The sequence below is a fragment of the Rhinopithecus bieti genome, unplaced genomic scaffold, assembly GCF_001698545.2.
Source record: "Rhinopithecus bieti isolate Rb0 unplaced genomic scaffold, ASM169854v2 scaffold_32740, whole genome shotgun sequence".
NCBI classification, from domain to species: domain Eukaryota; kingdom Metazoa; phylum Chordata; class Mammalia; order Primates; family Cercopithecidae; genus Rhinopithecus; species Rhinopithecus bieti.
The window spans coordinates 282,807-295,838 of record NW_016814617.1 but is presented as its reverse complement, the minus strand read 5'-3'; the positions used below and the strand labels follow the sequence as shown (position 1 = coordinate 295,838).

Here is a 13,032-nt window from a genome sequence, read left to right as displayed (position 1 = left end):
CGTGGTAGTTCACACCTGTAATCCCAGCACTTTGGGAGGCAGAGGCGGCAGGGTCATGAGGTCAGGAGATCAAGACCATCCTGGCCAACATGGTGAAATGCCGTCTCTACCAAAAATACAAAAATTAGCTGGGCATGGTGGCACGTGGCTGTAGTCCCAGTTACTCGGGAGGCTGAGGCAGGAGAATTGCTTGAACCCCGGGAGGCAGAGGTTGCAGTGAGCCAAGATGGCGCCACTGCATTCCAGCCTGACAACAGAGTGAAACTCCATCTAAAAAATGAATGAACATGCTGCCCAAAGAACATGAATCTGTTTTAGTAAGTGGATTTTCTTACAGGATGAAAAAAGTTGATTGTAGGTTTAGGCAAGGTGATCCTGAAGTTAACCTTGGGGTATTTTCAGAGGAGAACAAAATGTCAGTTTACTTTTGTAAGTCAATCATGTATTTCAGTTCTTAAATTGGTGTGGGACAGAACCGAGGTACTTGTCTGGGTTGAGGTTAGGCTTTCCATTTCAATTTTGCCACTATAGCAAACATACTTTTAACAAAACCCCTAAATCCACCCATTTCTCATCTGTAATGGACATGGACATTGTATATACAATTGCATAGCTCTGAGAAGTTGATTTATCTGAAAATTATTTGCTTACTGTGTGAGCCAAGGGGGTCAGGGGAGGGGGACACAAGGGTGAATATACGTTCATTCTCGATTGTTTACCATCTAATATGAAGTGAAACCAGTCTCATAAGCTTTGAAGAATTAGACTTGTTTGATCTTCTTGAAATATAGAAAATGATTTTTAAAATTCCCACATCTTTCACATAGTTAACAACAGCATGATTCTTCATGTTATTTACACATCAGACATTTAACTTGGAATCCTTTAGAAAAAGATGACACTGCTGGACTGATTGACACTTTGGCATGACAGTTCATTCAGTGCTATATATGGAAAAACTCAGTGTTTATATCATTTAGTGAGCTAAAACAAAAGCAGGAGGGGATAAGGGCTCTACAAAGCATATTGGCCTTTACCAGAAGCTTTAAGCACAGCTACACTATTTTAACTGTTTAAAATTTTTTTAACCTTAACTTCCNTTTTTTTTTTTTTTTTTTTTTGAGACGGAGTCTCCCTCTGTCGCCCAGGCTAGAGTGCAGTGGCACAATCTCGGCTCACTGCAACCTCCGCTTCCGGGTTCACGCCATTCTCCTGCCTCAGCCTCCCGAGTAGCTGGGACTACAGGTGCCCGCCACCTCGCCTGGCGAATTTTTTTTTTTTTTTTTTTTGTATTTTTAGTAGAAATGGGGTTTCACTGTGTTAGCCAGGATGGTCTCAATCTCCTGACCTTATGATCCACTCGCCTTGGCCTCCCAAAGTGCTGGGATTACAGGCGTGAGCCACCACGCCCAGCCTCTCACTGGCTTTTAACAAAAGTATAATAGTTTCTCCTAGCCATGGCATTCAGCTCCATACATGTATTTCCATGTGGTACATAAATCTTAATGATAGTCATTACAGAATTATTTTTTTGGGTGGGAGCAGTGACTTACACCTGTAATCCCAGCACTTGGGAAGCTGAATCAGGAAGATTGTTTGAGGCCAGGAGATAAGCCTGGGCAACATATCGAGACACCATCTCTACAAAAAATAAAATTAGCCAGGCATGGTGGTGCACGCCTGTAGTTTCAGCTACTTGGGAAGCTGAGGTGGAAGAATCGCTTGAGCCCAGGAGTTCAAGGTTACACGACCCAATTATGCCATTGCACTCCAGTCTGGGCAATGGAATGAGGCCCTGTCTAAAAAAAAATAAAGAAAAATGTTGTATTACAGTCATATTCATTCCTAAAGTAATGAATGTACGTGCAAACTTTGGGCTGTTTGGGGGGTGGGGAGGGAATGGTCACAGGAAATAAGAGTCTTAATTCTCATAGCCATGTTCTTCCACTCCTCACTTTGATTTCCAGATCCCCTAAGGGTAGTATGAAGGCAGGCATGGCCACCATAGCAGGAGATGAAGTATTGCATAAACTGAAACCAGCCTATGGACTGCTTTAAGATCATTTATTAGAACAGTCATTCAGAAGCCATTGAGACATCAGGCAGCAGAAAGGAAGGTGGGATGGAGCAGGCCCTGTGAAGGACCAAGGACAAACAGCCACAGTTATGAAATTTCATTTTATTCTGATAAAGACTGATGTATGCCGATAACCTAGTGATAATCCATAAGTTTGGTATTTCACAACAGTTTTTAGAAAGCGCCGATAACCTAGTGATAATCCATAAGTTTGGTATTTCACAACAGTTTTTAGAAAGCACCTAAGATTAACATCCAAATAAGGCATTATAGAAAATTTTATAAAGAATGAAGTGTTTACTATAATTCTTTTAAAAAACCTTGGTTCATCTTGAAAGATCGATGAATTTTTTAAATATCAGAAGAAAAGGGAAATAAAAAATTTCCCCAAAATACATAAGAACCACTTACTGGCACTTGTATTTTAAGTACCTGGGAAAAAAATGGAACGGATTTTAAAGGCAGTAACAGCTTGTAAGAGGGCTTGTTTCATTTGACTTGGCATCAAGTAAAGTAAGAGTAAATATGCCATGGAAGACATAATCAAATTTTTCCTCCACCTCTCATATTTCCCCCCTTCTACCAGACCACACAGTACATCAGCAACCATCCTTTAGATTCCAATTTTTAAATGGCTGCTCAGATGATGCCAATGGAGTTCTTTCTCCTTAAAATATGGTGGCAGTGAATGCTAACAGGTACAGATTTCTTTGATCAGGAACAAAGAACTCCTTCAGGAAACTCACTCACTTTCCTGGTCCTTGATAACCTATCATGTAAATTCTTTTTACTGGTACACTTGTTGACTAATTATAATTGATTGCTATTTATGTCAAGGGAGCATTTCCCAGGCATGCCTCATCTATTCACTAACGACAAAGGCTTTATTTACATAGTGCCACGGGTTTTCTCTTTTTTCTTTTCTTTTCTTTTTTTTTTTTTTTGGCAGGGGAGATGGTACTATAACTTGTTATTTATCAGGGCAGATCATACATTTGGATCAAAAAGAAAAACCAGCAAGTAGATCCTAAAACACATTTCTTAACCTGAGTCACATTTGAAAACATAGACTTGAATTACATTTTGTTGAAAATTCATTCAAGTTTGGTGCTTGTAAAAGCACNGGGAGAAGGGACCCAGGTTTTCTCCAGTCTCAGGAGCTTCCTGGGAGAAGGGACCCAGGTTTTCTCCAGTCTCAGGAGCAGCCCTGCCCTCAGGCCAGGCAGGTGTGGCTGGGGAGGGGTAAGGAGTGCCAAAAGAGCACTCAGCAGTCATGTGACCCTTGTGACCTTGGCCAGCCTGTTTCTGAGAGGTACCAGGAAGTACCAGAACACCCTAACTGCAAACTCTCACTGGGTCCCCTTCGAGACTTTCTCCATCCCATTAGGATCCCTGCAAGTGTCAGCCAGTGGCAACTGGCAGATCTTCTAGTCCACCACATGTGTTTATTTTAATGTATTTGGCTTTTAATTAAATTCAAAAGAATACATTAAAAAGTACAGGTGTGGGCCGGGTGTGGTGGCTCAGGTCTGTAATCCCAGCATTTTGGGAGCCAGAGGTGGGTGGATCACTTGAGCCCAGGAGCTGGAGACCACCCTGGGCAACATAGCAAGACCCTGTCTCCATTAAAAATAAATAAATAGCCGGGTGCAGTGGCTCACACCTATAATCCCAGCACTTTGGGAGGCTGAGGCAGGTGGATCACCTGAGGTTGGGAGTACAAGACCAGCCTAACCAACATGGAGAAACCCCGTCTCTACTAAAAATACAAAATTAGCTGGGCATGGTGGTGCATGCCTGTAATCCCAGGCATGGGAGACTGAGACAGGAGAATTGCTTGAACCTGGAAGGCAGAAGTTGCAGTGAGCCAAGACTGCGCCATTGCATTCCAGCTTGGGCAACAAGAGTGAAACTCCATCTCAAAAACTAACTAACTAAATAAATAAATAAATAAAGTACAGGTTTGTCTTCACCACTGTCCCCTTACTCCCCTAAATAACCTCTCTCACCTTTCCAGTTAACCACTGTTACTAAGATGCTACACCTCTTTCCAGCCTTTTTTCTACTTATTAGCATATATGTGTATTTACTAAATAAACAGGTCAAACTGTATGTATTGTTTTGCAAGTTGCCTTTTTCCTTAACCATGTGTCTTCAAGAACTTTGGCCCATATGAACTAGCTTACCATTTTTAACTAATGGAGAGCATTCCTTAGAGTTGGTTGACAGAAATACACTAAAAAGTTGTGACCTCAAATCAGAAAAAGCCACTAAAGACATCTAAAATTCATTTCAATTCAATCCCCCTCCCCAAGTCTTTTTTTTTTTTTAACATCTGAAAACATATAGACTTTAATTACATTTTGTTGAAAATTCATGGGCCGGGCGCGGTGGCTCACGCCTGTAATCCCAGCATTTTGGGAGGCCGAGGCTGGCGGATCACGAGGTCAGGAGATCGAGACCATCCTGGCTAACATGGTGAAATCCCGTCTCTACTAAACATACACAAAATTAGCCAGGCATGGTGGCCGGCACCTGTAGTCCCAGCTACTCGGGAGACTGAGTCAGGAGAATGGCATGAGCCTGGGAGGCGGAGCTTGCAGTAAGCTGAGATTGCGCCACTGCATTCCAGCATGGGCAACAGAGAAAGACTCCACCTCAAAAAAAAAAAAAGAAAAAGAAAAAAGAAAAAAGAAAAGAAAATTCAACTTATCCAAGTGCTTATCCAAGGACTTATAATGTAAATTTCTGACATAAATCATAACCCTCAGTATATATGTATTTTCAAAGGAAACAAGCCATCTTAAAGTAATATTTTCTATATGCTAGTAGATACATTTTTATAGCAAATTGAAAATTATGAGTAAACTGAAAGTATGCTTAACAACAAAATAAATACAGCATATATGGTTAGCATATGCATTTTGTAGTGTAAAGGCAGCAGTGAATTTGTACCTTACAACAAATCTGTAACTCCAGTAGCTTTTTTTCTGTAATTTATATAGTGTCTCACCATGTTCCACAATGCTAGAAATGTCTTTTTTGGCATCAATCTATGCAAAAATTTCTGACTACATATTTTCTCCAAATGACATGTAACTTTTTTTTTAACTTTTCCAGAAAATATGGAAACTTTATCAACCACTTGTTAACTGAACAAAAAGTTAGACTACTACCAAATGCTCTTTTAATTTTGCTCTAACAGATGTTTGAAAAGTTCAGACATCGCTGATGTTTTTGAGGATAACTGCATAAAATACCAGATGATTTCAAAGCATGAATCTTAGTATCCAACTCATTTGGCACATCCTTAGTATCCAGAATAAAATCAATAGAAATAAAAGTAATATAATTTTCAAAGAATTCATACATACTGGAAGTCTTAGGAAAAGCAGCTTCTAAATGGAAGGAGTAGGAGGTTTGCCCATCTTACTATTAATAGTTACATACATTTCTCCTCATGGAGTAACTGAAGCTTTCTGGCTTGTTTGTGGAACTTTAGTTTGTAGGAAAGCATACACATAGGGCCAAATCTTATTAGTTTCTGTTCCGGAGAATGTTTCCAACACTCCTTTTTTCCTAAAGATGAAACAAAAACAAAACAAACAAACACAGGTCTGAGTCTTCCTAATAAGCTCTTTCAAAGCTTTTCTGTAAATGATGATAATGTAGATTTAGGAGTCTTGGTAAGTATGGGTTTGTGTAATCAGGAGACAAAGGCACTTGGCCAGGCATTGGAAAATTTAGATTTTGGTTTCAGTTGTGCTCTCTGGCTTACATAAATGGGTGCTTAAAAACATAACAGCACCTATGATTTATTTTATTTATTGAGCATGCACTGTGTGTCAAAGGCTGTGCTACATGCTTTACATATAATAGTTTGTTTAATCCTTTCCAAAGCTCAAATTTTCTTATTTTACTGATAAAAACATCTCTTTGTAATGTAACTTAGCCCAAATCACCAAGTTGGTAGTACATTTCCAAATAGAACCTGTTAAGATACCAGAACACCCGTCAGCTTTTTTTTTCTATTTAACTCCTTTGCAAAAGCTACTTTCTAATACTTGAGTATCTTTCCTTTTTGCCTAGGCCATCATTTATTTTTTCCTCTACTCCACTCTTCCGAATTTTAACAGAAAGGGGAATAAAAAGTATTGGTTTTACTGGGTTTCCTATTGACTGTCTTCATTTCTCCAGAGGCAGATTTGTCTAGCTTGTCACTAGACCAGCAGCCAAAGTCTATTTTATTTACTCCAGTTTCCTGTGGATAATATGGTGAGGAGTGAGAATCGGAATCCTGGGGTTGCTTTTCAAGCCACACAGATTCCCTCCAGAGATTCTGGCATTCCTCTTGCTAACACCCCTCGTCTAGCCCATGTGTACACCTACACATATACACCTACACATATACGCACTGGTTTAAAGGCTGCAAAAGGGCAACCTAAGAACTCTGGCTTATTACTTTATGAAAACAGGATCCCTCATACCTTTGCAGCCCTTCTTACTAGGTTTTCAGGGGCTTCACTAAGGACAAAAGCATTCCTTCTTGATACCTCATAAAATTCGCCACAGTTAACTTAAATAACACCCACTGTTTTCTTGGTAAGAAACATCTGCTAAGGAGGGAAATTATGCAAATACAGCATTCTTAGGATATTAGAAACCCCCTTGCTTCTAAATTCACTGCCACCTGGTACAGCTTTCAAGGGAGCAAGCTTCTTAACTGTTGTAAGCCTCTTGAAGAGCCACTTTAAAAATCAAGCCAGTGTCACAAGTGGGTTAATTACTGAGGGCACAATTGCAGGCACCTATTCGATCCTAAATTGTGGGTGAACATTTGTCATTTTTAATTTCTGTGTAATAAAATGGAACCAGCTTCAACAACTGGTTCTCCAAAGAGTAAGGGCATCATGTTGTTTGTAAACATAGACCAATTACTCTACAATGTCCCACAGCTAAGAGTTTTTTCTAAAACAACCAACAATACAACTATCAGCATTTTTAAATAACAATGCTGACTATTACTAACATTCTTGCAAATAAACTTTCAGTTTTTAGTTAAGTCTCGCCCTAGTTCTATGTGTGGGAGCTGAGAATGAAAAGCTTGAATTAGGCTGGGTGTGGTGGCTCACGTCTATAATCCCAGCACTTTGGAAGGCCAAGGAGGGTGGATCACTTGAGGTCAGGAGTTCAAGACCAGCCTGGCCAACATGGCAAAACCCCGTCTCTACTAAAAATGCAAAAATTAGCTGGGCATGGTGGCACGTGCCTGTAGTCCTAGCTACTGGGGAGGCCGAGGCATGAGAATCTCTTGAACCTGGGATGCAGAGGCTGCAGTGAACTGAGATGGCACCACTGCACTCTAGCCTGACACAGTGAGACTCTGTCTCAAAAAAGAAAGAGAGAGAGAGAAAAAAAGAGAGACAGAAGAGAAAGCAAAAGCAAAAGCTTGAATTAACAGCAAGAGGCAGCAAAAGCCAGAAGCAGCCTAGAAAGACTTCTCAGATATCTCCTAAGATAAGGACCCGCATCATTCACTTCATCTTCGCAGCCTTCCTCAACTGCCCTTCCTACACCTTTTTTTTTTTTTTTTTTTTTTTTTTTTTTTTTTTTTTTTTTTTTTTTTTTGAGATAGGGTCTCACTCTGACACCTGCACTCTGGACTGCAGTGGTGCAATCAGAGATCACTGAAGTCTCGACCTGCTGGGTCCAAGCAATCCTCTTACCTCAGACTCCCCAGTAGCCGGGACTATAGGCGTGTGCCACCATGCCTGGCTAATATATATATATATATATATTTTTATGTTTTGTAGAGACAGAGTTTCACCATGTTGCCCAGGTTGATCTTGAATTTCCGCCTCTTCGATCCTCTTGCCTTAGCCTCCCAAAGTGCTGGGATTATAGGCATGAGCCACTGTCCCAGACCCCTTCCCATATTTTGATATTTTGACAGAACAAATCCCAACAACCCCCAGTACTTCACTGCATTGGGGGATTATCTATTCATAGCCTTGCAGCGGTGGTGTTATCTGCCCAGCAACAATGCATTCTCCCTTCCTCTGGTTACTTTTGGGAAACAACCTCTCCACCAAACTCAGTTGACAAGGTTTAGGAGAGACTGTCCCCACTCCCCATCTTCAAGGATGGACATGATCAGAGCTAATCAGTGCCAACCCCAAGACTTTTGCTGGCAAAAGAGGCTCTTTGCTGCTGGGTTTTCTGACTAGTAGGAGGTAGACTGGAAAGTTGAGGAGCTGCTACACAGGGACGGCACACCTGAGACTAAAGCCAACACAGAACAATGGAGCTGAGTGACTGAGGCCTAATGATAGGTGTTTTTGAACACCTGGACCCATCCATCTATCTTTGACTTTTTAGTTATATTACCAATAAATTCCCCTTTTGCTTAAGCTGGTGTGAATTAGGTTCTTAGTTAATATAAGCACATATCACATTGTATGATAAATACTGTTTACCCAGCTCCCCACCTCACCCACATACATAGTTTCTTGGAGCCTGACAGGGACTGGATCTAATTGTCCATGTGGACCAAGGGCCTACCACAGTGTCAAGAGAGTAAACAATAATTGCTGACAATGAATGATTTAATAGACACCAGGGCTGTTGTAGGACTTCCCAGGATCTCTCACTTAATTCCTTTAACAACCCTGTAAAGCAGATGCTATTTAATATTGCCTGACTTTACAAATAAGGGATTTACAGCATGGAGGTTAAATAGCTTGCCTAGGGCAAAAGAGATGGTAATTTTCAGAACCAGCCTCATTAAACAAATGACAAAATTATAGTAACAGTTACTATAAAAAGCGGTTTGCCAACCTTGTAATTTTATGCTCCAGAAACAATTAAGATGGTTTGAAAGGCCACACATGGTGGCTTATACCTGTAATCCCAATGCTTTGGGAGGCCAAGGCACGAGAGTTGCTTGAAGCCAGGAGTTTGAGACTAGCCCGTGCAACATGGCAAGAGGCCCAACTCTAAAAAAAAAATTTTTTTAATTGGCCAGGTGTGGTGGCATGGGCCTGTAGTCCTGTCTACTTGGGTGGCTGAGACAGGAGAATTGCTGGAGCCCAGGAGTTCAAGGCTGCAGTGAACTATGATAGAACCACTGCACTCCAGCCTGGGTGACAGAGTGAGACCTTGTCTCTAAAATAAATAAATAAATAAATAAATAAATAAATAAATAGTTTGGAAACGGTTGCTTCAGATTTTTACTGTATACGCGCCCTATTACAACAACAATAGTAATAGCTAACATTTCTATAGTGCTTTCTATGTGTCAGGCACAATTCTAAGAGTTACCCATATTAATCTTGTAACCCTTTATTCTCTTCCCCAATTTATAGAGGAAAAAACAGGCAGAGGTTAAGCAGAAGGTGAAGGTGAAGATGGTGAGCTGGGACTTGAACTTAAGTATTCTGGCTTCAGAGTCTGTGTTCTGCCCATGACACTGTTCTGCCCCGATCAGGATCAGTATTCAGTAAGTACATAAATGAAAGGGGAGGCAGTAAATCCTCTGTAAGAAGTGGGAAGGCTCAGTAAGAAAACTGGACTATTTCTTAGCCTAAATCAAATACTCATTTAGTATAGTTCCTATATGTGTTGCAGACAAAACAATGTTAAAATGTAAGCTTTTAAAGACTGCTAGCCAATTACAGAGTCGGAGGGATTAGCCGCCATCTGACATTCTTCCACACCATAGCATCCTGTATTGGCAAATGTGGTGGGCAATATTAGGTTTGCCTCCCCAGCATTCATTCCAGCCCTCCCTCTGCTACCAACGATCCCCAGCTTACAATGATTCAACGCAGGATTTTTCAGTTTTATGATGGTGCGAAAGCAACATGCATTCAGTAGAAATTGTACCTCGAGCACCTGTACAACCATTCTGCTTTTCAATTTCAGTACAATATTCAGCAAATTATGTGAGATATTCAACACTTTATTACAAAACAGGCTTTGTGTTAGATGATTTCGCCCAACTGTAGGCTAATCTAAGTGTTCTGAGCACGTTTAAGGCAGGCTAAGTTATGGTGCTTGTATTTTCAAATTACAATGGATTTATCAGGACGTAATTTCATTGTAAATTGCGGAACATCTGCACATAGCAGAGTTTGGGTGAGACTGTCGCACTGCCAACTCTAGATGTGGACTAGTCAGTGTAATTAGTGTAATCATTCCCACCCCAATGACTGGTTCTGCAGTGGGCAGTAACCCAAGCCTGTAACAGTTAGTGCCAGGCATTCCCTGACTGCAGTTCAAGTTGGCTCCATCTGAGTGGTGCTCTGGGCTTCTATTCACTGGAGGAAAGGTTACCCCTCAGCCCTTCATAGAAAAGGAAGCCCTGGCTGTTCCTGCAAATGTCTGCTACCATGCAGGAAGCCTAAGGACAAAGCCAATACACACAGGAAGGCAAAACCAAGAGAATGGCTACACCGATCAAACTCAGGTGTGACTGAAGCCCAACTTACCTTCTGGACTTCTGTTACACAAGTTAATGTGTTTCCTTTATTACTTAAGCCCATGTGAACTGGGCCTTTTGGCATTTTAGTATTTCAGCTGTAGAGGAAGGAAAATCAAAACTAGACTTAGTGCACCATTATGCAAGAGAAGTTCTGAAAAGCAAAAACTCACTGGTAATATTCCAGGACTGGCTTTGTTTGGTCTTCATAAGCCTTTAGTCTCTTGATAACCGTCTCTGGTTTATCATCCTCACGCTGAATGAGGGGCTCCCCAGTCAGGTCATCAATGCCCTAAACAGGATTAGAAGAGACTAGTATCAGATATCCTATTTCTGAAGGATATTTTCATAAGCAGTTCAATTATTTTTAAACAAACATCTCTGTGCAAGTGCCAAGCACAAAAATGTGCTAACTTTTAAATAAATGGAATTCAACCTCAAGAGAGATCATCGCAACAGAAACGGGATGCCAGTTTCATTTCCACAGTTATCAGTCACTTTAGCCTTAGAGTAAAAGGTTTTCTAAGCAGCCTCTAAGTAAGTTCATATATATACAAAAAGATTCAGCTATAAACTGGGAATTTCAACTGCAAGTCCTAAATAAACCAAGGTGTTATGAATCTCTATCAGCCCAATTCCTAACACACTCTTGGCAGAGTAGGAAATCAACAAATGTTTTTGAATGAGTAACAAACCCCTATTGCTCCTGGGGCACTTTTAGCACCAAGCTCAGTGGACTAGATCAGTCAACAATACCAAGTAACCTGAGAATATACCCTCGGGAGTTTTGGTCTGGCAGAAGATTTCCAAGTTCACTAAACTTATGTCTGTTAGGGCAAGAGGACTCAGGGACAGTATGCTATATGACAGTGCCACAACAACTACTCACCACAGTTTTGGGAGGGTTGAATTCAATGTTGTAGACTCGGCCACTGGCGGGATGAATCCAGCGAGCAGTAAGGCGTTGTTTAATGACCTCAAAGGGCACATTCAGGTTAATCACTGTGTCGATTTGATAAGCTCTATCTAGGGCTTCTGCCTGTGCAAGGGTCCTTGGAAAACCTTTATAAAGTAAAAAAGAAAAAGAAAAAAGAAAGGAAGTATAGGTGGAGGGGAGGGGAGGGGAGGTGGAGAGAGAAGAAAGAAAAAGAAAGAATTAATGTTGGACAATCTGAACAAAAGGAATGAGGCTCACCAGGCAGGCTGATCACAGCTGCAGTGCAACTGTGATGGTGACCTGTCAACTTGACTAGGGCATTGAGTGCCCAGATATTTGGCAAATATTATTCTGGGTATATCTGTCAGGCTGCTCTTATTATGAAATTATCATGTAAATAGGCAGACTGATAAAGTATATTGCCCTTCCTAATATGGGTGGGCCTTATCTAATCAATTTTAAGGCCTGAATAGAACAAAAGGCTGACCCTCACCCAAAAAACAAAGAATTCCTCCTGCCTGCTACCTCTAACTGGGCCACAGGACTTTTCCTGCCTTTAAACACAAGCTGAACTCATGATCTTCACTCAAATTCCAGAGGCTGGCCAGGTGCAGTGGCTCATGCCTGTAATCCCAGTATTTTGGGAGGCCGAGGAGGGCGGATCACCTGAGGTCAGGAGTTCAAGACCAGCCTAGCCAACGTGGTGAAATCCTCTCTCTAAAAAAAATACAAAAATTAGCCGTGCATGATGGCAGGTGCCTGTAATCTCAACTAGTTGAGAGGCTGAGGTGGGAGGATCGCTTGAACCCGGGAGGGGAGGTTGCAGTGAACCAAGATCGCACCATTGCACTCCGCCTGGGTGACAGAGCGAGACTCCTTCTCAAAAACAAACAAACAAACACTCCAGAGGCTATTTCTGAAATACGACAAAATGAAACTAAAGTCCAGCTAAAGAAACACTATTAATGCAAAAGGACAAAACCCTAACAGATAAGCAGATGTGTTACATAGCTAAACAATGTAGTTCAAAAATAGACAGGCAAATGTACCTAATGAGTGAATTCAGAAATACACCCAAACATATTAGGGAATTTAAAATAATACTTTGATCACAAACTTTTGACTTTGCAATGTTGTTACTAAGGACATTTTGTCCAGAATACCAAAAAAAAATTAAAATTAGTAGAAATAATATATTTTCAAAAATGACAAAAGTTAGGCCAGGCATGGTGGCTCACACCTATAATTCCAGCACTTTGAGAGGCTAAGGTGGGAGGATTCCTGGAGCCCAGGAGTTTGAGACCAGCCTGGGCAACATAGCAAGACCCCTTCTCTATAAATAAAAACAACAACAAAATTAGCAGGGCATAGTGGCGCATGCCTGTGGTCCTAGCTACTCAGAAGGCTGAGGCAGGAGGATCGCCTGAGCTCAGGAGATCAAGGCTGCAATAAGCCATGATGACACTGTGGTACTCCAGCCTGGTGACACAGCAAAACACTGTCTCCATAAAAAAAAAAAAAAAAAAAAAAAAAAAAAAA

General features: G+C 41.0%; 1 protein-coding gene across 2 annotated transcripts in view; it reads right to left on the bottom strand.

Moving 5' to 3' along the window:
- Nucleotides 1-4,897: 4,897 nt before the first annotated feature.
- AK3 (adenylate kinase 3) overlaps nt 4,898-13,032 on the bottom strand; it is a 32,010-nt gene continuing 23,875 nt past the window's right edge. Inside the window, exons 3-5 of one of the 2 annotated variants that reach the window (XM_017851490.1) lie at nt 11,446-11,618; nt 10,730-10,848; nt 4,898-5,656 (exon numbers count right to left, since the gene is read on the bottom strand). In XM_017851490.1, the coding sequence (XP_017706979.1) occupies nt 5,536-5,656; nt 10,730-10,848; nt 11,446-11,618 (413 nt within the window). In that variant the 3' untranslated portion in view covers nt 4,898-5,535. The remainder of the gene's footprint in view (nt 5,657-10,729; nt 10,849-11,445; nt 11,619-13,032) is intronic. The other variant, XM_017851489.1, reaches the window with a different exon arrangement.